Source organism: Dermochelys coriacea, chromosome 21, assembly GCF_009764565.3.
Source record: "Dermochelys coriacea isolate rDerCor1 chromosome 21, rDerCor1.pri.v4, whole genome shotgun sequence".
NCBI lineage: Eukaryota > Metazoa > Chordata > Testudines > Dermochelyidae > Dermochelys > Dermochelys coriacea.
The window spans coordinates 8,490,745-8,518,285 of record NC_050088.1 but is presented as its reverse complement, the minus strand read 5'-3'; the positions used below and the strand labels follow the sequence as shown (position 1 = coordinate 8,518,285).

Below are 27,541 nucleotides of genomic sequence, written 5' to 3'. Positions count from 1 at the left end.
TTCACTTGTGTGTGTGTGTCTCTCTGTGTGTTCACACAGGCTGGAAGTGAGTGCCAGAGACCCTAATGGAAGACACCTGGGATAACTCTCATTATCTTCCTCAGCTGCAAAGGGATGGGTGAGGAAGCAGCTTGCAAGCAGTGATTGGTGGAGAAGGTAGGTGTGTGAAATCAGAAGCTCTTAAAAACTGCATGCGGGGGTAGTGGGGTAATTTTTGGGGGGGGGGGGTCTTTTCTCCTTTCCTTTCCTTTCCCACACCGGCACTCTGCTAGGGAAACTTAGGGAGAGAGGTTTCAGAGTAGCAGCCGTGTTAGTCTGTATTCGCAAAAAGAAAAGGAGTACTTGTGGCACCTTAGAGACTAACAAATTTATTTGAACATAAGGTTTCGTGAGCTACAGCTCACGATGCATCCGATGAAGTGATCTGTAGCTCACGAAAGCTTATGCTCTAATAAATTTGTTAGTCTCTAAGGTGCCACAAGTACTCCTTTTCTTTTTAGGGAGAGAGGTTTGACCTGCGTTGCCCAGAGCAAAATGGAATGTAGTTTAATGTAGGAGAAAGCAGGCTGATCTTTATTCTCTGCATTGCCAACAGGCATTTTCTTTCTAAATGTTACGCACTGAATGCATCCAATGAAGTGAGCTGTAGCTCACGAAAGCTTATGCTCAAATAAATTTGTTAGTCTCTTTGTTACTCCTTTTCTCTTTGCGGATACAGACTAATACGGCTGCTACTCTGAAACATGCACTGATTTGTAAGTCTAGATGCTTACTCAGTATTTGGCTGGCCAGAGGCCTTTTTCCTCTTAAGTCAGGAGGTGGGGAACTATAGGCAAAACTCAGAATCCTATCAAATCACTGGAAACCAATACATCTAAAGCTTCTAAAAAAGAGAACAAGGACGGTGTGGCAGCTAATATGCAGGGCGGAGAGTCAAAATCTAGGTCTACTTAGGGTCATTGAAAAAGTAAGGGGATAGCATAGAGTGGCTGTGAGGCTTGATTCATTTGTGGAAAGAGAAAAGGAGTACCCGTGGCACCTTAGAGACTAACAAATTTATTAGAGCATAAGCTTTCGTGAGCTACAGCTCACTAACACGGCTGCTACTCTGAAACCTGTCATTATTTGTGGAAAGCATTTTGATCTCATCAATTAGAGGAGACCACTCAGATGACAAAATACGACCCTCTTTCTCTTTAAATGGTTGTCCTGTACTCTGTCACTGGGAGAAGTTTCAGACCACCGGAGGCAACTTAGCAGTTACTTATGGATTCAAAGATTAGTCTCTAAGGTGCCACAAGTACTCCTTTTTAAAAAGATTTTTCTATCTCCATTCACAGGGGAAGTTTGTGAGGAAAACCAGCTATACAAAACTAATCTCATTTGTAGCCAGAGGTGTTTTGAGTGCCCTGAAAACCCAACATGATCCGTCACCTGATCTAAAGCCCAGGTTTGTCTGGGTTGGTGGACTATACAAACAAAGCTTTATTCTATTTTAGCACTCCTCTTGCAAGATAAGCTCAGCATTGCTGCAAATAACAATTTCAGGGTCCACCAAATTCTAAGGGGTAAAGGAAAGAGAAAGTTCCTTTGGCTGTGTGCTTCCTGGGTTTGCCTTTGAAATGCTTGCTGATCTATCACTACAGGAGGCAAAATGAAAGCACAAATGTAGAAATGCAGTTTGAATCTGGAGGGGGTGATGGTGGTGTGTGTTGGGGGGGAAAGGGGGTGGCTTTGAAGCTGTTGAGTATGGAGGAGATGAACAACCTGACTCTAAAAATATAAGCAATCCATAAAAGACTATTGCAGAATATGATTCTGCTCTTGAGGGACATCCCCAGAATCTGTGGCAGGGGATCCCACATTTTCCTAAATTACACAAACACTTTTAAGTTGACTTTTTTAAAAAAAATCAGGTTTCTTTTAAAAGCTGGGGAGGGGGGGAAATAACTGGAAAAAACAGGGAGGACTCGCTCCCAGGGGGGGGATTTAAGACTCCTGTGAACACTTAGAGAAAAAAGCAAGGAAAAGGAATGTTTCTTTGTGCACAGGGGAAGTAAACTATCTACCAACAGGCCTGTGAACAGGGTGATGTTGCCACAATGATGATGATTCATAAAGCCACTTTTTTATAACACTGAACAGACACTCTTACTGGGATAAGGAAAACAGTGTTATTCCAAGAGACTTATTTTTCTTTTTCTCTCACTTAACTGTAGCGTTTCTGCCTTCAACCCTCCCCGGTTCCCTCCTGCTTGGCTTTTGCTACAGACTGAAAGAAATGAGACACAGATGGGTCTATCCATGCAATTCAAGTCACCAACCAGTAGGTGTCAGTGTTGCTTGCTCTTCTATATCAATGTGGCACAGAGGGGTTTCCCTAGCCAGTAGAAGTTGCATTTTTCAAGCCAGAAGAATTGTTCTTTTTGACCGGTTTCAGAGTAGCAGCCGTGTTAGTCTGTATTCGCAAAAAGAAAAGGAGTACTTGTGGCACCTTAGAGACTAACAAATTTATTAGAGCATAAGCTTTCGTGAGCTACAGCTCACTTCATCGGATGCATTTATGAAGTGAACTGTAGCTCACGAAAGCTTATGCTCTAATAAATTTGTTAGTCTCTAAGGTGCCACAAGAATTGTTCTGTAATACTAGAAACAGTGGTTCAAGTCCCAGCTTTGGCTCCCTGAAAGCTGCTGCATCTCTAGAGGTTGCTAACCATTCATTGTTCCAAAGCAAATCAAGATCCTGAAGTTGTCCAGGGCCCTCTACAAATGCCAAGTTGTGTATATTAGTCTTTATAAAAGATAAGTGGGTCAAGACAAATGCAAATCACGTCTAGGCAATGACTAGAATGCAATGTCAGTAGGCAGCTATAGTACCATGTGATTTTTATCCATAGTTGATTATAAGGAAAAAGAAGAGCTACCAAATGGACCTTATCTCCCAGCCAGATCCTGAGTTTTGGCTCCTTCAGAAATACAATCAATGATAATGAGGCCCCTAATGTTTATACTTGATTTAATTTCTCTCTCAAAATGGCCTGCAGAATGAAAAGTCTGGAAAATAGCTATGCTAAACCATTGACTAGAGATGAGACACAAATCTTGAAATATTAAGCTAAGTTGTTTGTTTTAGCAGTCATGATAAGGGCTGGACCTCTTTGTGATCCGAAAAAGTTTCTCTTTCTAGGCTAGATCCTCAAAATGCATTTGAGGAAATGCAGGTACAGATAGGAAAACTACATGGCCTAATAAACTTACTGTTGGCACAACCAACTGTATTCAAGGCCAGTTGCACCAGTTAGGAAAGAAAAGGTTTTCCTTTGGACAATCACTCCACTGATATATTGGACAAAGTTTGTGATGGGGAGAGTGTCAATTGCAGTAGCATCAGATTACTACAAACACTGACTTCTGTGTCGTGTTTCCTGTGAGCCATAAAAGAAGTATCTTGTGGCATGTCTCTGTATGTCCCACCTCTTAATCTACCAATGTTTGTAAAGTACCTATCATCCTGTCTGTGTGATGTGAAGGAGCAGTGAGAGTTAGTCAGAAGGGACAGTTTTCTCTTTATCCTGCTCTGTGACATGGTCACTGGCTTCTGCCTTAGAATGCATTGCAAGATATTCTGTTTCATGGAAGAATGGTTTGATGAAGAGGTGCGTATATGTGTCTCATTCTTGTAACCTTCAGTTCAAAGTGCAAGGATCATCCTGTCCCCTATTAGTGAGTTAAGCGCCTAGGGCTTGCTGTTGAGAAGGCTTCTCTGGCTTCGTTAAATCTTTGACAGCTCCATCCATCATGAGTTAGATTTTTAATCCCCCAAAGGAAATTTTGTCCTATGGGAAATTGTGCTCAGTTGATCAGATTGGCTAAGAGGCAACATCTCTATCTCTGATCCCATTTTGTGTGTGTGGCCTTCAGATGCTGATTTTTACTCAAGTGATTCTGTATTAAGCAAGTATAGATCTTTGGACTTCTTAGCATATAGTTTATTAATCTATATAAGCAGGAAAATTTAAACCCAGATCCAGTGTGTTTGTGGTCCCCACCTTTGTCTTTATGGTGGACAGTTTTAGCTATAAAGCAACTTAAAAATATGAAAAGAAGCAGCCACTTGTGCATATAGTTAGTAACAAACGTTACTGTCTCTGGTTAACAAGGTTTTTTCTCATGTCCCAAGGAGACTGCTGCTGCTGATCAAATTTTATACAATTGTTATCTTAAAGACACCCAAGCAAAGCTAACTCAGATCTACTGGCAAATCAATATGCTTCCAAAACCTCCAGTGATCACTTTCCTTGTATATACTGGCAACTTTTGCACTTCAGTGCAATCACTCATTGTCTACCAGCACTCAGCTCACTCTTCAGTGCCTGTATGAGAGGGTAAGCTCCTTGATGGCAGAAAGAGCCACTGAAATCGTCCAGATCAATGGCCCAAACCATGGCCCCTCCCAAAGCACGATGCTTCAAATATTTAACCTAAGGGAGGAAAAGGGAAAAAACAGAGGGCGTGAAATGAGGCACAGATATTTAGATGCCCCTGTGCTATTTGAGCTCCGTCAGGTGGGCATCTCTCTTCAACATGATACTAAAGTGAGAAATAGCCCTGACGAGGCAAGAGGGGTGAACGGGTCTCTCCAAAGTTTTTCTAAGATCTTGAACTCTCTTTCCATTTGGGCAAAAGCCTCTTGAAACAGGCTTTCTTGTGAATCGTATTTCACACCTGTTCCCTGCTTGACCTTCCTCTGGGATCTAAGGGAGGGATTTCATTGTGTTAGTGCAGGGATTCTCAAACTTGATTGCACCGTGACACCCTTCTGACCACAAAAATTACTACTGACCCCAGGAGGGGGGACCAAAGCTCAAGCCCCACCGCCCCTGGTGTGTGTGGGGGGCCCAAACCGAAGGGCCTCAGCCCCAGCCAGGGCTGAAACCCAAGGGTTTTGGCTTCGGCGCCGGGCAATGGGGCTTAGGCTTTGGTTTTAGCCCTGGGCCCCGCAAATCTAAGCCAACCTCGGCAACCCCATTAAAACAAGGTCATGACCCACTTTGGGGTCCCAACCCACAGTTTGAGAACCCCTGTGTTAGTGAGTACTCATAAGAGCGGCCATACTGGGTCAGACCAATGGCCCAACCAGCCCAGTATCCTATCTTGTGACAGCAGCCAGTGCCAGATGCTTCAGAGAGAATGAACAGAACAGGGCAATTATCAAGAGATCCACATGTTGTTCAGTTCCAGCATTTGACAGTCAGAGGTTTAGGGACACCCAGAGCATGGGGGTGCGTCCCTGACCATCTTGGCTGGGTCCTGTCTGGTACCCACATGTTGCGGGTGGTATTGGGAGTTCTCTCCAGCATCTGCTTTTTACACTTAAACACTAGCTCTGAGAGCTGCATTATTTCCCTGGGCAATTTATCTTGTAAAATAGGGCTTCCGAACCCAGAGGTCAGTGTTGTGGTGAGGCCTGGCTACAGCGTAACGTCCCTTGTCAAAACGCAACAGAGAGCTCCAAAGTACAGTGGGGGGGGGGGAGGTGTGTGTGATCCAGGTTTAATTGACAGGGGAAAAGAATATTCCCCCTAAACTTGATGGGTGGAAATCCATAGCTCAGTCTGGCACTGATCCTAAGCAGCCACTGCTGCACTGTGTGTGCGCAGTGGGGGAGTAACTCCTCATTCAGTGGAAACTTGCTTTCTCTCAGGACAGCAAGAAAAGCATGACCCTTCCTCCCCTCATGGCGCTCAGAAACAGAGCAGCCGGCTGACCTATCTGTGGTAGGTTTATCTGACTTTTCATCAAGCCAGGCTGTTTTCTGTTGCCTGTCCTTAGAAAGCCATACGGCCTCATGCTTGATACTGACAGTCCTCCTCGTGTTGCATTCAGTGTGTCATGCGCAGACATCTACCCCCACAGTTCTGCTGCCCCAGATGCGTAGAACTTGTTTACTTCGTTCTGATCTGAATGCTCAACCCAAGGCAAGTTGGAAGATTTAGACGTATCCAGGCATGCAAGCACTGGCACAATTTTTACAATATGTTTTGGGGAGCAGGGTGGTGGCGATTCTTTCACCCCCCGGCAGAATTCAAACAGGTAAACTCTTGATTTCTGTTAATTTCTATGCTGCCTTTTGGGCTGAGGACACAAGAAGCTGTAGCCAAGAGGAACAATATTTTCCCTGAAATGTGTTGTAAGCTTAGAATGGAAAAGTGGGAACGGGCAGCTCCCACCGCACCTAATGGTGTTTGCTTGTCGCAGCAATAGAGCTATGATGATACAGCTGTTCAAATAGTCACATTCCTCCAGCTACTTTTGTTTAATGTTCCCATATGGAATTGACTGGCAGAACCTCAGCCTGAGTGGCGATGGGAGCCTGATACGGCGGAAGAAACCTCATGCACGTTGCCCAAAATGAAGCTGTTACTGTTGCCATGTGACTTGGCCAAGTGGCCATACCTCTCAACGGGAAGTAGGTGTCATGCTCATTGGCACCAGATGTCGGATCACTCTCGGCCCAAAGCGAATGCTTGGGACCCTCCTTACCTTGGTTTTAATGCTCTCCATGTCATCATACCCTACCCACTGGTTCCCTTTATAGGAGTAAGGGACCTTCTGCTCCTCAATCATCTCTGTGGTGGCACCTTGTTTAAAGGTGCAGATCTAAAACAAAACACATCGGAGGCAGGATGAGGCTGTGGGTATTGGGTCGGAGCCAGCGTGACAGGGGGAGGAAATGAAAAGTAGCCTTTTCCTCCTCGGCGTGCAGACTGAAACCATTTTCAGTTAGAAAACTGAGCACGGCTTCCCTTTGATTATGCAAAATCACAGATTATTCTTACAGCTGCTTCCCCCAAAGTAAGCCCAGATAGAACAAATACGCCCCTTACCTCATAATAGGCTAAAAATCCTGCTTCTGAAGTGAAAGGGCCTGGCAGTCCTGCCTTGGAAGCCTGAGCCCCAATGCCTGTATCCAGCGTGTCAAGGGTGAAACTCCGCCCATAGGCTGGGATTCCCATGATGATCTTCTCTCCTGGGGCGCCCTTTCTCTTCCAGTGTCTCACGGCATTGTCCTGTTTGAAGGAAATATTAAACGTGTATTTGGCAGCTTAAACTGAGACCTCACCCCCCCCAAATAAATAAATAAAATGGCCCCCTCAAGAATTGAACTCACAACCCTGGGTTTAGCAGGCCAATGCTCAAACCACTGAGCTATCACTCCCCCCACAGCAACTGTTTCCCCGTGTGAAGAAATCAGAATGTTCTTTCTTGCCACCCTGTCCTCTCCTCTTCCTGGCCTCACTGTTTGGACCGCTAAATTGCGTAATAATTTTGTGTATCAGAACAGTGGTTCTCAAACTTTAGCAACCTGATGACCTCCATTTTGATTTAAAATTGTTCTTGGACCTAGGGTTGCCAACCCTCCCGGTTTCGCCGAAAGTCTCCTGGAATCAGGCTTTATCTCCTGGAGGCTACTGAAGCCAAACCGGGAGATTTTAGGCACTGAAAGTCCAGCAGCACAGTGGAGCTAGGGCAGGCTCCCTGCCTGCCCTGGCCCCATGCTGCTCCTGGAAGCGGCTGGCACATTCTTGCGGGCCGGGGGCTCTGTGTGCTGCCCCCATCCCCAGTGCCCCTATCCCCATCCTGCGGGCCGTGAACTACAACCAATAGGAACTGCAGGGGTGGTGCTTGCAGGCGTGAGCAGTGCGCAGAGCCCCCTGACCCTCCCCTAGGGGCTGCAGGAATGTGCCAGCCGCTTCCAGGAGTGGCACAGGGCCAGGGCAGGCAGGGAGCCTGCCTTAGCCCCGTTGCGCCACTGCCCGGGAGCCGCCCGAAGTAAGTGCCTGCTGGCCAGAGCCTGCACCCCTCACCCCCTCCTACACCCCAACCCCCTCCTAGAGCCCTCACCTCCTCCCGCACTCCAACCCCCTGCCCCAGCCTAGAGCCCCTTCCTGCACCCAAACTCCTTCCCAGAGCCCGCACCCCTCACCTGCTCCAGCACCCCAACCCTCTGCCCCAGCCTGGTGAAAGTGAGTGAGGGTGGGGGAGAGCGAGTGATGAAGGGAGGGGGGATGGAGTGAGTGGGGCAGGGCCTCGGAGAAGGGGTGGGGCAGGGGCAGGGGCGGAACCTCATGGGAAGGGGCAGGGCAAGGGTGTTTGGGTTTGTGTGATTAGACAGTTGGCAACCTTACTTGTACCCCCATGCTCCCCACTCAGCCCCAGGCCCTGCCCCCACTCCACCTCTCCCCACCCCTGCTCCATTCCTGCCCCTCCTCTTCCCCGCCTCTTTCCACCCCCTCCCCTGAGCGTGTCCCATCCCTGCTCCTCTCCCTTTCTCCCAGCGCCTCCTGCATGCCAGGGAACAGAGCAGGAGGCACTGGGAGGGAGGGGAGGCGTTGATCAGCGGGGCCCGTGGACCCCCCGGAATACCCTTGCGGACCCCAGTTTGAGAAACGCTGTATTAGAGCAAAGGGGCCAGATTTATTCTTTTGCTTAAAGCTGTTTTGACACAACTGCCACTCTTGGGCTACAATGGAGTTACTCATGACTTTCAACTCGCATCTATGCTGGGACTGCCAAACTCCTCTCCTGCGTGATCCAAGCCAGATTTAAACCCCAGACCACACTGGACTTACCTGGAGACACTAAATACAGTTTAAAAAAAAGACACATTGCTGTCCTACACTATCTGCCACCATGTAACTTCGGGCAGCAGGTTTTAGCCCAATATCAGCATCCGAATATCTTCAAGAGAGCTGGAAGGATGTGGTCCTACTGTTGATGAACCTCATCCCTTGTGCCCCATCATCTGTCAACACTGAAAATACCCCTTGACCTGCTTTACTGTGTTGTAGGAATGTTGACAAAGTACAGGGCTGTTTGTACTCAGGCACGTGGAGGAGTCACAATTACGAGTCTCTCTAACTACTTGGTAGCCAGCTCAGTTACTGTGGAAACAGTTCCAAAGCAAGTCACTTCCTCGCTTTCAGAACTTGTATTGCTTGTAAAACTTTAGGTGGATGAGGGGAGGAGAGACAAAAGGATCTTTGGCACTTACAACATTGTTGTATGCAGCAGTTCTAAGGTCTTTCCTTCCCTTGCTAAGAGGACTGACATGTCCTGTAGTCTTCTCCCAGGAGGCCCCATGGAAGTCATAGGTCAGAAGGTTAATAAAATCCACGATCCTGCAGGAAAGGAAAAAGAGAATGAGATAAGTTACATAACCCAAAATAAACATCCTCATAATGGCACACAGGAATAATGTCTAGAGAGGGATCGACAACCTAATATTTACATTCAGATCTGGATTAGGTTTAATAATTTTGAGGCTGAACTGGAATCATAGAATCATAGAAGATTAGGGTTGGAAGAGATCTCAGGAGGTCATCTAGTCCAACCCCTTGCTCAATGCAGGACCAACTCCAATTAAATCATCTCAGCCAGGGTTTTGTCAAGACGGCCTTAAAAAACTCTAAGGATGGTGATTCCACCACCTCCCTAGGTAACCCATTCCAGTGCTTCACCACCGGCCTAGTGAAATAGTTTTTCCTAATATCCAACCTAGACCTCCCCCACCGCAACTTGAGATCATTGCTCCTTGTTCTGTCCTCTGCTACCACTGGGAACAGCCGAGCTCCATCCTCTTTGGAACCCCCATTCAGGTATTTGAAGGCTGCTATCAAATCCCCCCTCACTCTTCTCCTCTGAAAACTAAATAAACCCAGTTCTCTCAGCCTCTCACACAATGAGTGTGTGGGTTTGGATCCATCGATAAGGTGGAATCTCTTGCAAACTGTCCTCATAACATTTCATCCCAACTTGTCTCATCTGACAAGAGCTGCTGACTTTTTCTGTTGGTGAAACTTCTGCTAACTTGAGAGGTGGAAATAGTGTGATTTCATTCTGCCCTGAACTCAGCTGTGCACAAAAGAAAAAAAGGACACGGACCGTTTCTGGTTCTGGCTTGAGCATAGAAACAAAACTCTTGTGGCAGGAGCATTCCTGACATGTGATTGAGTTTCAGAATTCAGATCCTAGTTTTAGCGCCTCTAACAGCATACAAGGATATGAAGCATTCTGGGTAACTGTATATGGCCAAGTATGTTGATTATGTACCTTAAGAACTGTCATACTGAATCAGACTCAGGGTCCATTTAGTCACTATCCTGTCTGATAGCGGCCAGCACCAGATATTTTAAAGAAAGGTGCCAGAAAATCCATTGGGGACATATGTGGAATGAATCTGCTCTAAGGGAAGTTTTCGTCTAACCTTGTCAACTGATGACTGGCTGATGGCCTGAGCTGTGAAGATTTATAGCTCTTAAAACAAAAAAACTAAACGAATGTAGTCTAATGTTATTTATCTTGTGGCAATGAGTTCTCCAGGCTAATCTATATTGTAAAATTTCCAGCGGCATTCATGTGATTTCATGTTCCCCTTCTGTTGCATAATGAGATGGTAAATAGGAGCTGGCAATTTCACCTTTTCTATACCATTCACTATTTTATTTCTCTGTCATAACCCCTTTTACTCATCTCTCTAAGCCAGTCTCCAATATCTCTTTATGGAACTCTCTCCAGGTGTCTAGTTTTTTGTTGCCTATATATATTTGTATGTGTATGTATTCATAGATCTCAAAGCACTTTCCAAAGGAGGTCAATATTGTTATTGCCCATTTTACCCATTGGGAAATTGAGGCACAGGAAGGAAGTGACTTGCCCAAGGTCACCCAGCTAACCAGTGGCAGTGCTGGGAATTGAACCTAGCTCTCCTGAGTCCCCATCCAGTGCCCTACCCACTAGGTAATATTGCCTGGCAGAATCCCTGCTATTTCTGCTCTATCCTTTTTTGAAAGATGGTGACCTGCATTGAACACAGAGGTGCGAATGAGGATGTACCACTGAATTATATAATATCATTGGAGCCGTTTCAGGATGATTCTCTCTCTTCCTGATTTGTCCTAACTTTGTTTTGCTTTTTTTGACAACTGCTACCTGAGCAGATGTTTTCATTGAACTGTTCACGATGATGCTCAGTTATTTTTCCTGATTGGTTACAGTTTCTCTAGAGGCCTTTGTAAAATAGTGTCACTGGATACACTTACTTGGAGATTTTGTTGACTTCATAGCCTGTGTCAATATTTATCCTTCCAGCAGATGCTGCAATACTAAGTAGAAGCTTCTCTTTTCCGGTTTTTTGAGCTTCCTTCTCAAATGCCATTGCTAGTTCCTAGAGGGTATAAGTAAGCAGCTCACCTGAATATCCGAATTAACATAGGCACTTCCCACATTGGATTAGACCGAGGGCACATCTAGCCCAGCATCCTGTCTGACACTGGTCAGTACCAGCTGCTTCAGAGAAAGGTGCAAGAACCCTGCAGTGACAGTTCCATTGGTGTTCCTATCTAGCCTCTCTGAGGTTAGCTTCTGATTTGAAGTTAGGATTGTTTATATCCTTTCTTAATGCCAGGTTTTAGAATAGCAGCCATGTTAGTCTGTATCCGCAAAAAGAAAAGGAGTACTTGTGGCATCTTAGAGACTAACAAATTTATTTGAGCATAAGCTTTCAACGCTTCCTCAGCTCTCGTCCCCTAATGCCCCTACTCTACTTGCGCTACATTGATGACATCTTCATCATCTGGACCCATGGAAAAGAAGCCCTTGAGGAATTCCACCATGATTTCAACAATTTCCATCCCACCATCAACCTCAGCCTGGACCAGTCCACACAAGAGATCCACTTCCTGGACACTACGGTGCTAATAAGGGATGGTCACATAAACACCACCCTATATCGGAAACCTACTGACCGCTATTCCTACCTACATGCCTCTAGCTTTCATCCAGATCATACCACTCGATCCATTGTCTACAGCCAAGCGCTACGATATAACCGCATTTGCTCCAACCCCTCAGACAGAGACAAACACCTACAAGATCTCTATCATGCATTCCTACAACTACAATACCCACCTGCTGAAGTGAAGAAACAGATTGACAGAGCCAGAAGAGTACCCAGAAGTCACCTACTACAGAACAGGCCCAACAAAGAAAACAACAGAACGCCACTAGCCATCACCTTCAGCCCCCAACTAAAACCTCTCCAACGCATTAACAAAGATCTACAACCTATCCTGAAGGACGACCCATCACTCTCACAGATCTTGGGAGATAGGCCAGTCCTTGCTTATAGACAGCCCCCCCAACCTGAAGCAAATACTTATCAGCAACCACACACCACACAACAGAACCACTAACCCAGGAACCTATCCTTGCAACAAAGCCCGTTGCCAACTCTGTCCACATATCTATTCAGGGGATACCATCATAGGGTCTAATCACATCAGCCACACTATCAGAGGCTCGTTCACCTGCGCATCTACCAATGTGATATATGCCATTATGTGCCAGCAATGCCCCTCTGCCATGTACATTGGCCAAACTGGACAGTCTCTACGTAAAAGAATGAATGGGCACAAATCAGACGTCAAGAATTATAACATTCAAAAACCAGTTGGAGAACACTTCAATCTCTCTGGTCACTCGATCACAGACCTAAGAGTGGCTATCCTTCAACAAAAAAAGCTTCAAAAACAGACTCCAACGAGAGACTGCTGAATTGGAATTAATTTGCAAACTGGATACAATTAACTTAGGCTTGAATAGAGACTGGGAATGGATGAGTCATTACACAAAGTAAACCTATTTCCCCATGGTATTTCTCCCCCCTACCCTACCCCCCACTGTTCCTCTGATATTCTTGTTAACTGCTGGAATTAGCCTACCTTGCTTATCACCATGAAAGGTTTTCCTCCTTTCCCCCCCCTGCTGCTGGTGATGGCTCATCTTAAGTGATCACTCTCCTTACAGTGTGTATGATAAACCCATTGTTTCATGTTCTCTGTGTGTGTGTGTGTATATAAATCTCTCCTCTGTTTTTTCCACCAAATGCATCCGATGAAGTGAGCTGTAGCTCACGAAAGCTTATGCTCTAATAAATTTGTTAGTCTCTAAGGTGCCACAAGTACTCCTTTTCTTTTTGCGAATACAGACTAACACGGCTGCTACTCTGAAACCAGGATTTCATGGGCATTGTTCAGACCTTCCAAAGTCTGACACAGCATGACTGTGTTGTTGCTCTCCTGGGTGATACTTCCTAAACGTTCATGTGCTTCTGAATTCCCCTTATGTCCAAACTCTTTCTGAAAGTGGTTCCGTCTCCATGAAAGACGGACAAAATTCACCTCCTCAGAGATCTAGCTCCACTGGGTGTGTGATGTGCTAGGTGCAGTAGGCTATGAGCTTGACATGTATGTTCTGCCATTGTTGGGTAGCCCTTTTGCAGACTGTGACCACACCCACTGGTTTTATTGTACCTGAATCAGAGAAGTGAAATGTTTCTTATCCTTCCCCCCTGGGTAAATCCAGGCTACATCGAGTCCGTCAAACTCATGCGTCCGGAGGAATTGTACCACAGAGCGGACAAATGTCCAGCGATTAGCAACCGAAGCAGCCATGTGAGAGAAGCTGGAATGAAAGTGACATGCCTCCTGTATTCATGTATATCGTAGTATAGATTCCCAGTACAGTTTGAATTGGCTGCACTCAAAATACACACTTCATAAGTTGCAAACTGTCTATTACAAGGACAATAATTACGCAACAGCAAAGGCACACTAGACGTGCCCATACTCCTTTACATCTGCTCTTGGGGGAACCAATTTCCCCCTTCCTCAACCTCCATGTTTATAAGCTAAAAGCTTTCCCAGAGCTGGAGGTGGTGGGTTCAAGCCCGCCGCTGCTCCAAGCAGGTGTGTCATGGGGGTAGATTAACTTCCACACTCAGAAGTGGAATAGTAATGCAGATCCCAGTATTACCGTTCGGTTCCCATGCTTGACCCTCCAATGGACAATAGGGTCTTCAGGTTCCGATTCCTGCAGGGGGAAAGTGCATTTAAACAATGGAAGATTGGCTTGGCTGTCCTATGGGGAATCTTTCACTCGACAGACTTAGTTTCCTTCCCACCCACTCCCCCCATCTGCATGGAGGTGGGTGTCTGAGGAAAGGAAGGGAGAGCATGGTACTCGGATCCAGCTAGCACAGCGGTCCGTGTGGGACTGCCCTTAGATAACGTAGTCTGGAGAGCTTTGGATGATCAAAACTGTGCCCAGGGTGGTTTAAGGCCAGGCTTACCCAGGAGCAGTGGAAAGCTGGCTGACTCACTTGCTCAGGCTCTGCTTAGCTGTGAATCCAGCTCCGAACTGGCTTCTGGCGAGATGTGGGGAGCAGCTGCTCCCCTCATCCTCTGTCACGGAACTGGGTTTGAAGTGAATGCTCAGCAGTGGAGTTTTGTTTAATTCCCCACCCCTGGAAGCTTTCTGTTGCTTTCTGGCTACATGCACTAGCCCCTCTATCCCCTGAGGATGTCGCAATGCTCCCTGGGAAAACTCTTACCCTTCAACCAGAGGGTGAGCCTTCTCTCCCGCAGCCAGCCTGGCGGCGAGACCCTGGCTGTGGGGAAGCAGGTGTGCCCCCGTGTTACTCACTTGGCTTTAAGGCCATTGAAAGCCTCAAAAAGTGTCACATCGTTCCACTCCATGGTGGTGATCTTGTGGTCGCTCATGCTGGCAAAGGCGTAAATGAGGTGGGTGCAGAGATGGGGGTCGATGTCATCAGGGAGGAAGCTCCCCTCCCCAGGCCTGTACTGGGCCCAGTTGGTGAAGTAACAAACCAGCTTAGAGGCAGAACCTGGGGAGACAGTGAGAGGACTGGGTGCCGTGAAAACCTGAGATCGCTATGCTATCTCTATCACCTCCCAGGGACCTCTCAACAAGACAACACCCAAGAGGCCTGAATGGCCTCTTAGTCCTCTAATATCAATATGGCTTTGTGAGTGGATTGTGGTTTCTGTTGCATTTCCTTTGGGGCCTTGGGTAGACAGTGATCTATTATGAGACGCTGTAACATGGCATGACTCTTACGGGGCAGCACCATAATAGAATCTTCCTGGGGGCACCCAGGCCCCACCTGATAAAATAACCAAGCTGTGATCTGCAGGATGAATCAAAACATACTGAGCCTTATCGTGCCTATGGCAGTTTGCAATGGTAGAAGGTGCATCTCTTGTAATGCGATAGCCGGGTGAACAAAAGCCAAACGAGGAGGAATCTTGACTTGAGTTCTGAAGGATGAAAGCAGCTCTGCGATCCACTCCCCCTGTCAGTGACTAAGGATCATGGTGCACCTTTGTGCAATGCTAACAGACAGGACTGTAGCCTGCAGAGATCTGGGATTTATACCTGAAAGCCATAGATGGAGGAGTCGATATTAACCACAGAGCACTGAAGTGGGCACACTAGACTGCCCATGCTCTACAGTAAAACAGGGGTCACTTAATCATTGGAAGCAGGGGGATGCATCTGCCTCTCTGCCATGGGTGTAGCTGGGATTGAGGGAGAGGCAGAGAAGGGGAGGTTTTGGCTGGTGGTGGTCTCAGGCAGGGAGGCAGTGGACGTGCAGCCAGAATGATCTCTGCAGTTCCTCCTAATCTTGCAACTTCCCTCCTTCCTTTTCCAATGACTCCATGTCCTTGCAGGCAGCTGTACTCATGCAGGATGTGACTAAGCCTTGCACAGCTTTTTTGGAGTTGTTTTTAAGGAGAAGGACTTTCCCCTTGTGCTTTTGAATTGCAGGGCTCAGTACAAGAATCAAAAATCCCACCCAAACTGGATTTACTAAAATCCAACAACTTTTCTTCCCCATCCCATGTGATCAATCACGTTTCTATTGGCCTCTGTAAAACCAGGGGATAATGTAAGGTGGCTACTTACCACATTGTAGAGACAGCAAGAGAGCTAAACCTAGAGAAATACAAGAACAAGGGTAAAGACCAATCTTTGAGATGCTGTGGATTATATGAGAGTAAAGTAGTATTAGAGTTTTGGATGATAAATAGCCCACCTCCCTACTCCCAAAGAGGCATATGCACATGTCTAAGAAATCTTCACAACGGCCTTAACAACACCTCTTTTTGCACCTGCAGTTTGTGGGTGCAGTTTAGGCCACTTAAATGTCGAAGCACCTGATTGCAAGCACAAATTGCAGATGCGAAAATGAAAGCCAGAATTTGGAACTCTCTCTTTCTAGAATCTCTTCTGAATGTTTAAGAACTTTTCTGCTTGACCCGTCACAAAATTTTAGATTGTTTTAAGCATCTTCAATTACTTTCTTGCTTTAAAATTTGCTTTGTGGTGGCCCTGGTCACAATCCATTAACAAATGAGTCTCCAAAATAATCCACCCCAAGTGCCTGTTTCATTGAGATTTCCCCAGCTGGGAATCCCATCATGTCCACTTCACCAAACTGCCATACAATTTAGGGACTATTCAGTGACACCCGGCACAAGAGTTAAACTCGTTGTCACCATCCCCAGTCTTACCAGCCCAAATGATTGCCTGTCCCATGCTGGGTCATATAGCTCTGCTCTGGATTCTCTCACTGTGGTGTGGAGGAAACAGTATCTGACTGCAAAATGTCACTGAAAATTGTCACTTTTTATACCTGTCTGTCACAATAACCCTGATTTACGAGAACTCCTCATGTTCTTTTTCACAAAGGAACCGTCTTATTTACTCTCTCTCTCTGAGAACTTAGCTGGCTATTTTTAGTGAAGGAATTCTTGTGCAATTTTAGCATGCACCGTGTGTGTGCGTGCTTGTGTAGGGTTTGCAATACCTACTATCAGCCTGGCTCTGTCCTGATGTACAAACACAAATGGTGCCAAGGCAAGGAGCGGGAGATCTTGGATACACATTTCTGTGGTTTATTACTCTTCTTGAAGATGTAGAGCAAAGACTCTTTAAATAGTGTCATTGTACTGGAGAGACTTGCGTAATCTCTAAGCCTCACTCTTTTATCATTGCATGCAAGTTCTCACTGCAGCGAGGTTGGTCCCAAAGGGCTTCAGACCCTGATAAGCCTGGTTGTTTTTTTCACTTCTGCTACTGTGGCTACTTCACCAAGGGGAGGGTGTTACCAGAAACTGTTTGGCTCGCTTTGACACCCATGGCAGACTGGACTAGTAGCAGATTGTGTTCTCCTACAGACACTTCAGTACATCTTGAATTTATCTCGCTGAGCTCTCCAAGGGGAATAATATGGAGCTGAGATAATGCATGATGCTTTACTGTACTGTCTAGTGAACCACACGTCAAACTCTAGAGTATTGTATTGATGTAAGAAGGTCATAAATCTCCTCATTCCTTCTCTCCTCCCTGTCCCATTTTTCAGTAGCAACACGAGCTTATAGGGCCTGACACTTCTACCCCATAGACGAAAAGTACGACAACTTCATTTAGAAATGAAAGCTTTATTTTCTTGGAGCAAACAAACATGAAATAAGGACAGAGGATGAAGCCAGACTCTAAAAGACACCAATACAAAATGAAGAAATAATGATAGTTTGAGAATCTGTCAGCCCTGCTTGTCAGTGCCAATATTTTGCTCCTGCTCACTCTCCTCCCTAACTCTGACCTGCATTGCTGAGATAGTTGTTGCTCCTGAAAGTAATTCACTGAGGATAGAGAAGAAGGTTGCTGGGTACAATTGCAATATAGACCATCTCCTAAGCTCTGATTTGATGGCAGAGGAAACTAAACTATGTGAGCGGATACATATCGATCTCTTATTTAATTCTCCATGAAGGTGATTTGAGGCTCTTTGCTTTTAAGGCCAGTTGCAACATTTGCATAAGTAGTCAAAAATCAACCCTTCCGGGCAGGACATTCGGAAGGTGCGCCTGTTGGCACATATGTAGAACATGGCATTGGCCTCGGGGACGGCGTAGATACCATTGGCCTTATGGAGGCAGAACCTGCTGGTCGTGGAGTTAGTAATTGTGGCAGGGATAGATGGTAGTGTAGTGAAGCTGAGGGCTGAGGAGGAAACAGTTGGTGATGATGTCGTGGAGCTGATAGTGGTTTCTGGAACAGGCGTTGTCTGAACCAGCCCTGCGGAAGCATTAACAGAAGGAACGAAGTTATCGGCATTTACTAGTCAGAAAGAAAATGGAACAAAGGGAGACATTTTATGGTCAATCCCTTGGAGGTTTTAGACAGCTTGGTGGTGGGTTTAAATGGTCATTAGGTGACACGGGGCTTTTTATTGTGAAATATGAACGAGCGATGATGTAAAGGTGCTGATAGCTAGATCAGTGGCTCTATAGGGCAGAACAAACCAACAATAGGATACGCAGCAGTTGTAGTGGACGCAGCATAAAGTCCACAAGGATTCTAACTCTGAATCAAATGATGTAGAAAGTGATCTGTAAATTACTGTTTGTGCGATAAATATGGACTACGTTATGTGATACTATTCAGAGACTTTTGGGTACAGACACTTATAAAACTAAAGGTGACTTAATGCTGAAGTGTAAATACGTGGTGGCTGGATAGATTATTGATAGCACCCCGAAGTCTCCTAGGACCTTGCTCTGAAGAGTTTGCCCATGTTATAGGAGAGGAAAACAAGTGAGGGGAATGGGATATGTAAGGACAAATGTTACAGCAATGCAGTGTGGCTATTTACTTTAGGCATGCACAAACCATGGCAGTATTTCTGGTTGATCTTTTTTGTAATGTATCTAAATAGGGTGGGGTTGAAACTTGATCGGCAGGATTGTCTGAGAAATGAGTTTCCAAGAGGGATACAAATGTGTGAAGGTGGTGCTCTGGCAGAGCAGAGAGAACAGGGCATTTGGGGAACAACATGGAAACATGTCTGGGGGGAGAAACTAATAAATAATGCTATTACAAGAGGGGTGCTTTAAAGTAAATCAGATTTGGGCTAATCGGATACAAAGCTATGATTCTGGGGAGGGGTCTCTGATGTGTAATTTCCCAGTCTGCTTTTGGCAGGTTTGGTGGCACAGCTCATGAGTGTTAGATGCAAACTCTTCCAATTCTCTATATTTCCCTAGTTATGTGGCTTTTTCCCCAATATTCACAATGGGCTTGTATGAGTGCATTTTAAGAGGCATAACATCATGGCCCAATGCAAAGATTTTAGACAACTTTTATCAGGGTGTTCTGTGTCCCCGGCTCCATTCTTTAGGCTGGGTCCTGCAACAGTGATGCAGCTCCAGCCTTTGCGCTTTACACCAAATGCTGGACGTGGGCATTTAAAAGAAAAATAGTCTATTACATAAATGTTTTTGTCATTAGGGCTTTCCCTGGGGACCCTGAAAGCATTCAGGGGAGGCTGAGGCTATGGTGCAAGTTTGCAATTCATTCTCTCTCCCCACCCCACAAAAATTCTCTTGCCCAATAATAAAAAGACGTGTCAAGAAGATATTGCATTATCTGTGTGGAGCAGACCATGAACTCATGCTTTACCGCATCTCAGTTCTTTCTTCAGAGTTTGCAGAAGAGGGTACTTCCCCTGGCCGCAGAATGAGTCGCTGAAATCATCCAGGTCGATGGCCCAGACCATGGCCCCTCCCAGATTTTTCTTCTTCAGATACTGAACCTGGGAGGGGAAAAATCTCTGAAACTGTGACATTGGGTGCTGGTGGAAGATGGAAGTTAAAACGTCTCTCCTCTGTTAGAACTCCAGCAACTGTTATTGTCTAAGGAGCCTCTTGAAAATCCAAAACAATCAGCTATGAGGTTGAGAGGTGGATGGGAGAAGGGGCAAGTGCATACTAAAAGCTTGCCTATGCTTGAACCAATGAATCGCCACGTAGGCAGGAATCCTTTTGGGGCTAAGGGTGCTCATGTCTGGGATGTTTACAGCCCTGTGCTACTTCCTGCTTGGTCTGAAATCTCATATGACCTTAAGATTCTGTTGCCAGGGTGGAGCAGATTGCAAGTCACGGAACTTCCCTGCCCCAGAACATTGTCTGGATCCTCTCTGCTACACTTACACCCAAGGAAAAGATTATGTGGGCTCATGGGGGGCCTGTTTGCTGAATTCACCTGCTGATGGGCCAAATTTGACTGATTCCTCCCGTGCAACATCACTGAGAGTAGTTTCTATGTTTTTCACCTGCAAGGCTTTCGAACTCTCCTGGCAATGGGACAAGACCCAGCTGTGGCACACAGCTCACTCCCTTTCCAGTGTATCACTATGCACCCCCGGTACTAAGATAGGAACAGAGGAGACTCTCCATTCTAACTCAGTCTACTCCTCCACTGCTCAGGAGATGCATCCTGCTCTCACTTGGGTGTTAGTCGCCAGACCATGCTTCCACTCACAGCACACCACATAAGTCATCTTCTAGTCTCATCTTTTGCTGTGACTTCAAGCGAATCACGTTTCCTTTCTGTGCCTTGATTTCCCCATCTGTAAAATGGGATAACCCTAGCATTCCCAGAAGGTAGCCAGGACTGGAGGCTTAATAGGTTAACTTTGGTGAAGTGCACTGAGATTCTCAGAGGCATAGTGCTAGGGACACACAAAGCATTGTCTGTTGATATGCACAACGAGGCAAAGCGGAGCCCATCTCTCTGGGCTACGGGAAGGTTCCTACAGCCCCCCTCCAGCCTTCCACAATGTGTGGGAAGAAGAATACATAGGAACTGCTTACTTTGGTTTTAATGCTCTGCTGGTCGTCATACCCCACCCACTGGTTCTCCTTGAAGGAATATGGGACTTTCTGTTCCTCGATCCTTTTGGTGGTGGCACCTTTCTGGAAAGTACAGATCTGAAAAAAATACAGAAATGGAGAGATGGGAAGAGACCATTGAGATTGGCTGCCTCTTTGAATTAATATAGAGGGGGATGCCGATTCTCCTGGGGAATCTTATGAATGTTTGCCAATAGAAGGATCAAAGGGGCAGTTTCAAGGCACCATATTTAAATCACAGTAGACCCAAGACCTTTTAATGAGCCGCTTACAGGAAAAGTGAATTCTTCCCTACCTCATAATAGGCCCAAAATCCTGCCTCTCGAGTGAAAGGACCGAGTGATCCAGGCCCAAAGGCAGGGGCACCAACACCTGTCTCGGAGGAAGAGAAGGTGAAAGACCGTCCATAGGTGGGGATTCCCATGATGATCTTCTCAGCTGGAGCACCCTTGTTTCTCCAGTATGTCACAGCATAGTCCTGTACGAAGGGATCAGACATGAAGTCTCTCCATGCGACCGTGGCGTGGAAAGTTTTTGGAGTTTGCAACCAAACTGTGATACAGCTACTGAATATCTGTTGTCTAGGGCTTGTGATGCAAGTTCTGATACTTGCACCAGGGGTAAGGATGATACCTGAAGGTTTGTTGGAAATGTGACTTTTCAACCATTTCCTGCAGCTGAGCTCTATTTATTTGTCAGGAAGGAGGGGTCACCGACAGAGTTGTTTGACACTTACCGTGTTACTGTACACAGCGGATCCAGTGTCAGTCTTCCCTTTGTAGAGAGGACTGACGTGTCCTGTGATCTTTTCCCAGGAACCGTGGAAGTCATATGTCATGAGGTTAATGAAGTCTAAGGCCCTACAAAGGGAGAATAAGGAACTAAGATGACATTGATTTCCCCTCTGCAAGAGAAGCGTTGCAAAGCATCCTGGATAATATAATTTGGTCCTGTAGCTTGACGGTCCTCTGTAAAACTGCATGGCTGGATAGACTCACTTTGAGATGTTCTTGACTTCGTAGGCTTCATCCATGTTTTCCTTCCCAGCTGCCACAGCAGCAGTCAACAGCAGCCTCTCCTTCCCTGTCCTCTTGGCTTCCTCCTTGAATTCTTCAGCCATTTCCTGAGGGGGAATAATAGAAAGCCCCAAACAACCGTCAATTATCCCCCTTTTAATTGTGCCTTCCATCTTTATTTTTTCTTTAAAAAACGCAAATCTAAACTAAAGGAGAGACTGCACACATGTCTGACAAACACAGTTAGAGTAGGGGCCTGAGCATTCTGGTAGCTGTGGGTCACGCCAATTAGATCACATATTTGATCAATGTATTAACGTATTCAGGGCTGATGCTGTGAATGATTTGATTCTGGGAAGGCACAGGTCTTGATGGTAGATTCCAGGAAGCACGTAATCAAATATCTTCCGACACTGTGGCATAATGTGTCTGCTCATCTGGTGGGGATTCCTGGAGCCAGCCGCCAGCAGGCTAGGAAGTCCAATCCCTGACCTTACCTGTATGTCCCTTGGATACACTCTTCCCTGACTCTTTGGAGACCTCTGAGTTAGAGACGAGTCCAAACCTTGGATCCAAAAAATATGGTTCAGATGGTCGAACATTCTGGTGACTTGATTCCATCACTTTTCTGACCCTTTCAGATGTAAACTGTCTGTCTCTACTTTAGAGAGCGCCCCAGCTTTGACTTCAACTCTGCAGACTGCATACTATTTGCAGGTGGAATATGAGGACAAAGCACATGTCCTGAATCCTTATCTCTCTGCCTTGGCAGTGGAGGGAGGGGGCTGTACTTCTAGGTCTTACTGTACCTGGACCAGAGCAGTGAAACGCTGTTTATCCTCAGGTGGGCTTCCCCTTGCACCTGGATATTCCCAGTCTAGGTCCAGACCATCAAATTCATACTTGCGCAGGAACTCAACCACAGAGAGGATGAATGTCCGCCGATTACCAGGTGTGGACACCATGCTGGAGAACCTAACACGGAAGGAACATGTTAACTACCCCATCCGTGCTGCTAACCATCCGCTGCAGATTTGGAGGCTAGTTTAGAGTTGCTACATCCAGAAGGTAAACTCAGCAGCACAGAGGGCTACATACAGCTGGGAGGAAACCACTGCAAGGCCACTGGTGCTCACAGGGCCATAGTCAGCCCCAGTTCACTTTAATTCCAGCCCACGTCACATCCAGAGCAGGAAAGAGACTTTCTGTCTGCAAAACAGTATTCTGAATATTGTTTGCTATGGAGGAAGCTTTCAGGGAGAGCTTCAAGTTTAAAGCTTTACAAATGAATATAAAAAAATCTAAGTTGCTAAACACTGATGACATGAATTGTCAGCACCAAAGACTTCACAGCTGCTAGGAAGTGTATTGTTGTCAAAGAGCATGAGAGATTTGGAAACTTCCCAAAATGTTACCACACAAATCTCATTGCCAGACACAGTATTTGAGCTTCTGCCTTCCAAGACCACCTTTTCATGACAACAAGGCCAGAATGAAGATTCTGAGGCAATCTCAGCAGTGACAAATTTTAGTCAAAAAAGGGCGTAAACGACCCCCAGGCGAGATCTTGTTCTTAAACAAGTGTCAAGCTGGAGTGACTACACTAACTCCCGGTTGTATTGAACATTGATGTGGGCATCACAAGGCGGTGTACAGCTGATACTGATTGCCTTTGGAGACTGAGCTCTGAAATGGAATACTAATGAACTGGGCACTAGTCTAGGGGTGAGGAAACCCAGATTCAGTTCCTGCTCTGTCACCGACTGGGGTGCACTTGTGGGAAAGTCACGGAGTGTCTGTGTCTTGGTTCCCCATCTGTACAATGGGGAAAACAGAGGTGTTGAGGCTAACTACAGGTGTGTTATGGGGCACTCAGATACTATGGCAATGGTGGTCATATAAGTGCCTAATGTAGGTAGATAGAATGCACAATCTCCTTCCTACATGCTACTCTTCTGACTCTTCTGGACTTCACAGGACTTTGAGGTTTAGCATAATTCACTCCCCCTGCCTTATGCTTTGCATGCAGAAAACAAATATCCTCTCATCTTACTTTTCAGAGCCAAAATTCCAACCACCAACGGCCAAGAGGGTCTTCAGCCCAGGATTCCTGTAGGGAGAAAGGGTTGCATTAAAAGCAGCTGAAAAAGCTCACTTTCATTGTATCTCTCACACTTGGACTTGCAAGTGTTCTCCAATCTTAATAAACGCAGACATAATCTGGATGCCTAATCTGGGGGAAAGCTTCCATACTTCTGCAATGTAAACACCCTCAAACCTTCCTATAGATAAATTTGAGAAAGGAGAAGTTGGGACATCCCTGAAGTTTAAGGAACTGTCCCCAGATTATCCGGAGATACTGAATGGTGGTTTTTTTCCCCCTCTAGCTTAGCTGCTGCCCCAGTGCTTGATAATACATTATATTTTGCTATAACCCTACTGAAAACTTGTTCATGTCCATTCTGTGTCCAAGCGGATCTTTCAGAGAAGAATCCGTCTCAGATGCAAGAAGTTGGGCTTTTTAACACTTACGGTGATGTCAACATGAGTCTTCAAACTGTCACATTCACTCTTCTCGTGGACAGGATAGGTTAAACTCTAAAGTCCTTGGGCCAAGGACTGACTTGGTCTTGTACACAGCTGAGCACATCATAAATAATGATTCCAAAGGCATTTTCTCCCTCGGTGAAGCTAGAAAGTGTCTTAGCTTAAATCCCAGGTCTGCCTCCTCCTTCAGGATAAACCCAGAGGCCCCAGTCCCTAGGGGTGAGACTCCAGTGCTGGGAGATAGGCCCCTCTCCCCTTTGACTCACTTGCTTTTGAGTCCATTGAAAGTCTTGTAATGCTGCTCATCGTTCCACTCCACAGTGATGATCCGGTTGACGTCCATGCCAGCGAAGGCATAAATGAGATGAGTGCACAGGTTGGGGTCAATGTCCTCAGGAAGGAAGCGCCCCTGGGCTGGTCTGTACTGGGACCAGTTAGTAAAGTAACAGACCAGTTTGCAAGCAGAGCCTGTGGAAATAGGAGAGAGGTGTCAAGATGAGATGAGGATTGAGGCAAGAAATCAAAATGCGATGCACCCCTTCAGTTGGCTGGTAACAAGGGTCCTCACAGACTGTCTTGAGTTCATTGTACAGTATTCAAGCTCTTGAGTCATGGTTCCCCAAACCCAGAAGGACCTGGAATTCCCTTCCAATTCCTTTCCTGTCTCTGGAGAATGGGACTGGTCTGCTTTGGTACTGAGGTGACAAAAGCTTTTGAGAAAAGCTGGGTTGCACACCTTGATGTAGAAAATGGTCATGCTAGGCCTCCCTGCTGTTTTGCTTTGTACTTTGTCCCACAGCGGTGGCCCATGGCCACCTCACTGAGAATTGCAGTACAGCAGTGATACAGGACTTTGAACATCTAAGACATGCTAAGTGTTACAGTTCCAGAAGACAGGTTTCAGAGTAGCTGCCATGTTAATCTGTATCCGCAAAAAGAAAAGGAGGACGTGTGGCACCTTAGAGACTAACAAATTTATTTGAGCATAACTTTTGTGAGAAGAGGGTCTGTTGCGCCCGATTTTTGAATGGAGACAGGATAAGAGTCGGCTAAGTAGGAACAACCTCCATTGCCTCTGTTCTAAAAGTGAATGTGTCCCCCAGCATATGGGCCACTTGTGGTCGTATGGGAGAGCAGCTGTTTGTTTGCCACTGCCCTACAAGCAGCATTGCATCTGAAAGCAGCTAAGTTACACTCATGCAGGCGGTGGATGCGCTCACAGAGGTACCGTTCATATAGGTAACTGACTCGAGCTTATTAGTAGCCTCTAAACCCAACTGAAGTTAATGAAACTTCAGTAGGCTTTGGATCAGGCTCACAGAGACCACTTCAAAAATTAAACCTCTGAACAAGGAAACAGCTTACTGAATCCCAGCTAAACACTGGACCTTATTCTGTTACCCAAAGTGATTTCTTTTCTACTACCCATGACTCTTTTAAGAAATGGACGATCATGGAAAAGGTGACTTACTGCATTGGAGAAACAGCAAGACAGCTAAACCTACGGCAAAATAAAAACAGAAGAGAAGATTAGGAGTTCTTGTGGCACCTTAGAGACTAACAAATTTATTTGAGCATAAGCTTTCGTGAGCTACAGCCCACTTCATCGGATGCATGCAGAGAAGATTGTTATTTAAAAATCCTTCCCCCAGGCCTGCTGACTTCCAGCTTGTGTTCATTAGCAGTAACTGTTACAAGGTTAAAATGTGCAGAAATGCAGAAATTCTCCTACTAGAAAGAAGTTTACAGTCCATTGCATAACTAATGACCACACATCCTCTTGGACCTGTTTTTACTGAGACCACTGTGACTATCCAATGTATGCCACTGCACCTCTGTTCTGCTTCCTTGTTCCCCACCTGGAGAGGGGGTTGTCTTTTTTCCCTTACTTGTTATCATGAGACCTTGGCTCCTGACTGGGGTACTTAAGCACTACTACAATACAAATAAAGTCAAAACCAGAGGGAACCACATGTTGCAAAGTCAGTTCCAAAGACAAAGTCACTCTCAGTCTCCAGCCTCGGCACGTGGCAGCAAAGACTGTCCATGTTATAGCTGAGTGGAGCTTAGGTTCTCCTGTAACGTACCCAGGAGAACTAAAAGAGAACTACCTTGAAAAGTAAATTAAGTAATTTGAAGGGAGAGGTGGATTAAGAGCACAGGACTGTGAGCCAGGAACTCCTGCGTTCTAATGCTAGCTCTAACAGTTTGCCTCTACAGCCTTCAGAAAGTCCCTTAAAGTTGTCCCAGCTGCAAGATGGAGGATAATACTATGTTGCCTTATGGGGGTTATATTGTTCCTCTTTTCCACCAACACCACTGAAGTTAAGCATCTCAGCATTGGTTAACCCAAGAAATGTTGGATTTCAGTTTATACAGTTGCAATTTTTCTCTAACCCAGTTTTAGTAGTGGGTGTTCTGCAGGATGCTGTTGGCCTAACCCAATGTCCTATCCACGTCACGTGTGAAGAATACATGGTACAGTCTCACATCCAAATCCCATAAAACTCAACAGTCCTGTTCAGTAACATCCCACATAAATTCATCTCCAGTTGCAAACTTACCAACCCAAACAAACGCTTTGCCCATGGTGGCTGCAGATGGTCTGGGCTGGGTTCTGTAGACCTGGGATGTGCCTCTGGCTGCAGATTGATGCTCAGCATTGGCCTGGGCTCAGTCTTTCTCTTTATACCTGATCACACCCATGCAGGGCAGCTGTGTTGAACTGAGAGGAGTGCATGTTGCCAGTCTTCAGTTAAAGGATTTTGCTATGTGCAGGAATTTTGCTCAATCTCCTAAATTTTCAAGGGCCCAGGTTTCGCAATTGCACTGGTGATCACAGAATCATAAGATTTTGAGGATCTAAAGTCATTTCTTGAGGCACATGTTCTGTTTGACTAATTATCCTTTTGATTCACTGATCCTTGGCAGGAGCCCTACTGTAGTTAAGAGCAGCCTGTAAAGAACTGCAGAATATGGTGCCCAAAAAGAAGTTGGTTAATCCTATAACACCCAGAAATAATGCTACATAATCTTGCGTGCTACCTACTGGCACATTATCTAGTAATTATTTGCATACATACAGACATCTCTCTTGTACGGAACACTCCTGTAACACTAGTAGACGATGTGGCTTTTAAGGAGTTCCTACAGTACATTCTCTGAGGGAACTCACCCTTGTGTCGGATAAAGACAAAATGATCAGTGCCTCTCGGCTCCCTGCAATAGAGTCAAGCACTCCCAAAATATTGGAAACCATGTAAAGACTTGGCTAAAAACCAGGACCTATTGATCCCATAGTTCTTTCATAAAGGGGGATAGGAATCTGCCAGTGTTCCAAGCTGAAATTTGTAGCAC

The 27,541-nt window shown here is 45.8% G+C and overlaps 2 protein-coding genes and 1 long non-coding RNA gene across 4 annotated transcripts; 1 reads left to right on the top strand and 2 right to left on the bottom strand.

Annotated features, from left to right (window-relative positions):
• Nucleotides 1–64: 64 nt before the first annotated feature.
• Nucleotides 65–2,360, top strand: LOC122457138. The gene is made up of 3 exons (XR_006276496.1): nucleotides 65–156; nucleotides 1,341–1,450; nucleotides 2,220–2,360. It is a non-coding gene; the product is annotated as an uncharacterized LOC122457138 (long non-coding RNA).
• A 1,614-nt stretch (nucleotides 2,361–3,974) lies between these two features.
• LOC119846212 (chitotriosidase-1-like) lies at nucleotides 3,975–16,596 on the bottom strand. Its single transcript, XM_038379547.2, has 10 exons — nucleotides 16,437–16,596; nucleotides 15,829–15,858; nucleotides 14,545–14,746; nucleotides 13,876–13,932; nucleotides 13,374–13,524; nucleotides 11,103–11,227; nucleotides 9,056–9,182; nucleotides 6,888–7,070; nucleotides 6,544–6,660; nucleotides 3,975–4,481 (listed from the first exon to the last, which is right to left on the bottom strand). The coding sequence occupies exons 1-10, from the start codon at nucleotides 16,459–16,461 to the stop codon at nucleotides 4,338–4,340; spliced, it is 1,161 nt and encodes a 386-aa protein (XP_038235475.1). The 5' UTR covers nucleotides 16,462–16,596; the 3' UTR covers nucleotides 3,975–4,337.
• A 750-nt stretch (nucleotides 16,597–17,346) lies between these two features.
• Nucleotides 17,347–26,971, bottom strand: LOC119846316 (chitotriosidase-1-like). 2 transcript variants are annotated; one of them, XM_038379770.2, is made up of 11 exons: nucleotides 26,749–26,971; nucleotides 25,656–25,685; nucleotides 24,451–24,652; nucleotides 23,691–23,747; nucleotides 22,447–22,612; nucleotides 21,620–21,744; nucleotides 21,358–21,481; nucleotides 20,917–21,099; nucleotides 20,583–20,699; nucleotides 19,390–19,522; nucleotides 17,347–18,006 (listed from the first exon to the last, which is right to left on the bottom strand). In XM_038379770.2, exons 1-11 carry the CDS (start codon nucleotides 26,771–26,773, stop codon nucleotides 17,723–17,725), a joined length of 1,446 nt encoding a protein of 481 aa, XP_038235698.1. In that variant the 5' UTR covers nucleotides 26,774–26,971; the 3' UTR covers nucleotides 17,347–17,722. The 2 variants fall into 2 exon arrangements, with proteins under 2 accessions (XP_038235698.1, XP_043356460.1); XM_043500525.1 differs by having other exon boundaries at nucleotides 17,877–18,009; nucleotides 19,335–19,522; nucleotides 26,749–26,956.
• Between the last annotated feature and the right edge of the window lie 570 nt (nucleotides 26,972–27,541).

Excerpts from the sequence above, each read along its gene's own strand:
- LOC119846212 (XM_038379547.2), bottom strand. The coding sequence starts at position 16,461 with ATGGGACAGGCAATCATTTGGGCTG. Across the intron at positions 14,747-15,828 it reads CTTGCTGTCTCTACAATGTG|GTTCTGCCTCTAAGCTGGTT; the intron begins GTAAGTAGCCAC and ends CTGTCTCCCCAG. Across the intron at positions 6,661-6,887 it reads GATTTTTAGCCTATTATGAG|ATCTGCACCTTTAAACAAGG; the intron begins GTAAGGGGCGTA and ends GTTTTGTTTTAG.
- LOC119846316 (XM_038379770.2), bottom strand. The coding sequence starts at position 26,773 with ATGGGCAAAGCGTTTGTTTGGGTTG. Across the intron at positions 21,745-22,446 it reads GTTTCACTGCTCTGGTCCAG|GAAATGGCTGAAGAATTCAA; the intron begins GTACAGTAAGAC and ends ATTCCCCCTCAG. Across the intron at positions 20,700-20,916 it reads GATTTTGGGCCTATTATGAG|ATCTGTACTTTCCAGAAAGG; the intron begins GTAGGGAAGAAT and ends TATTTTTTTCAG.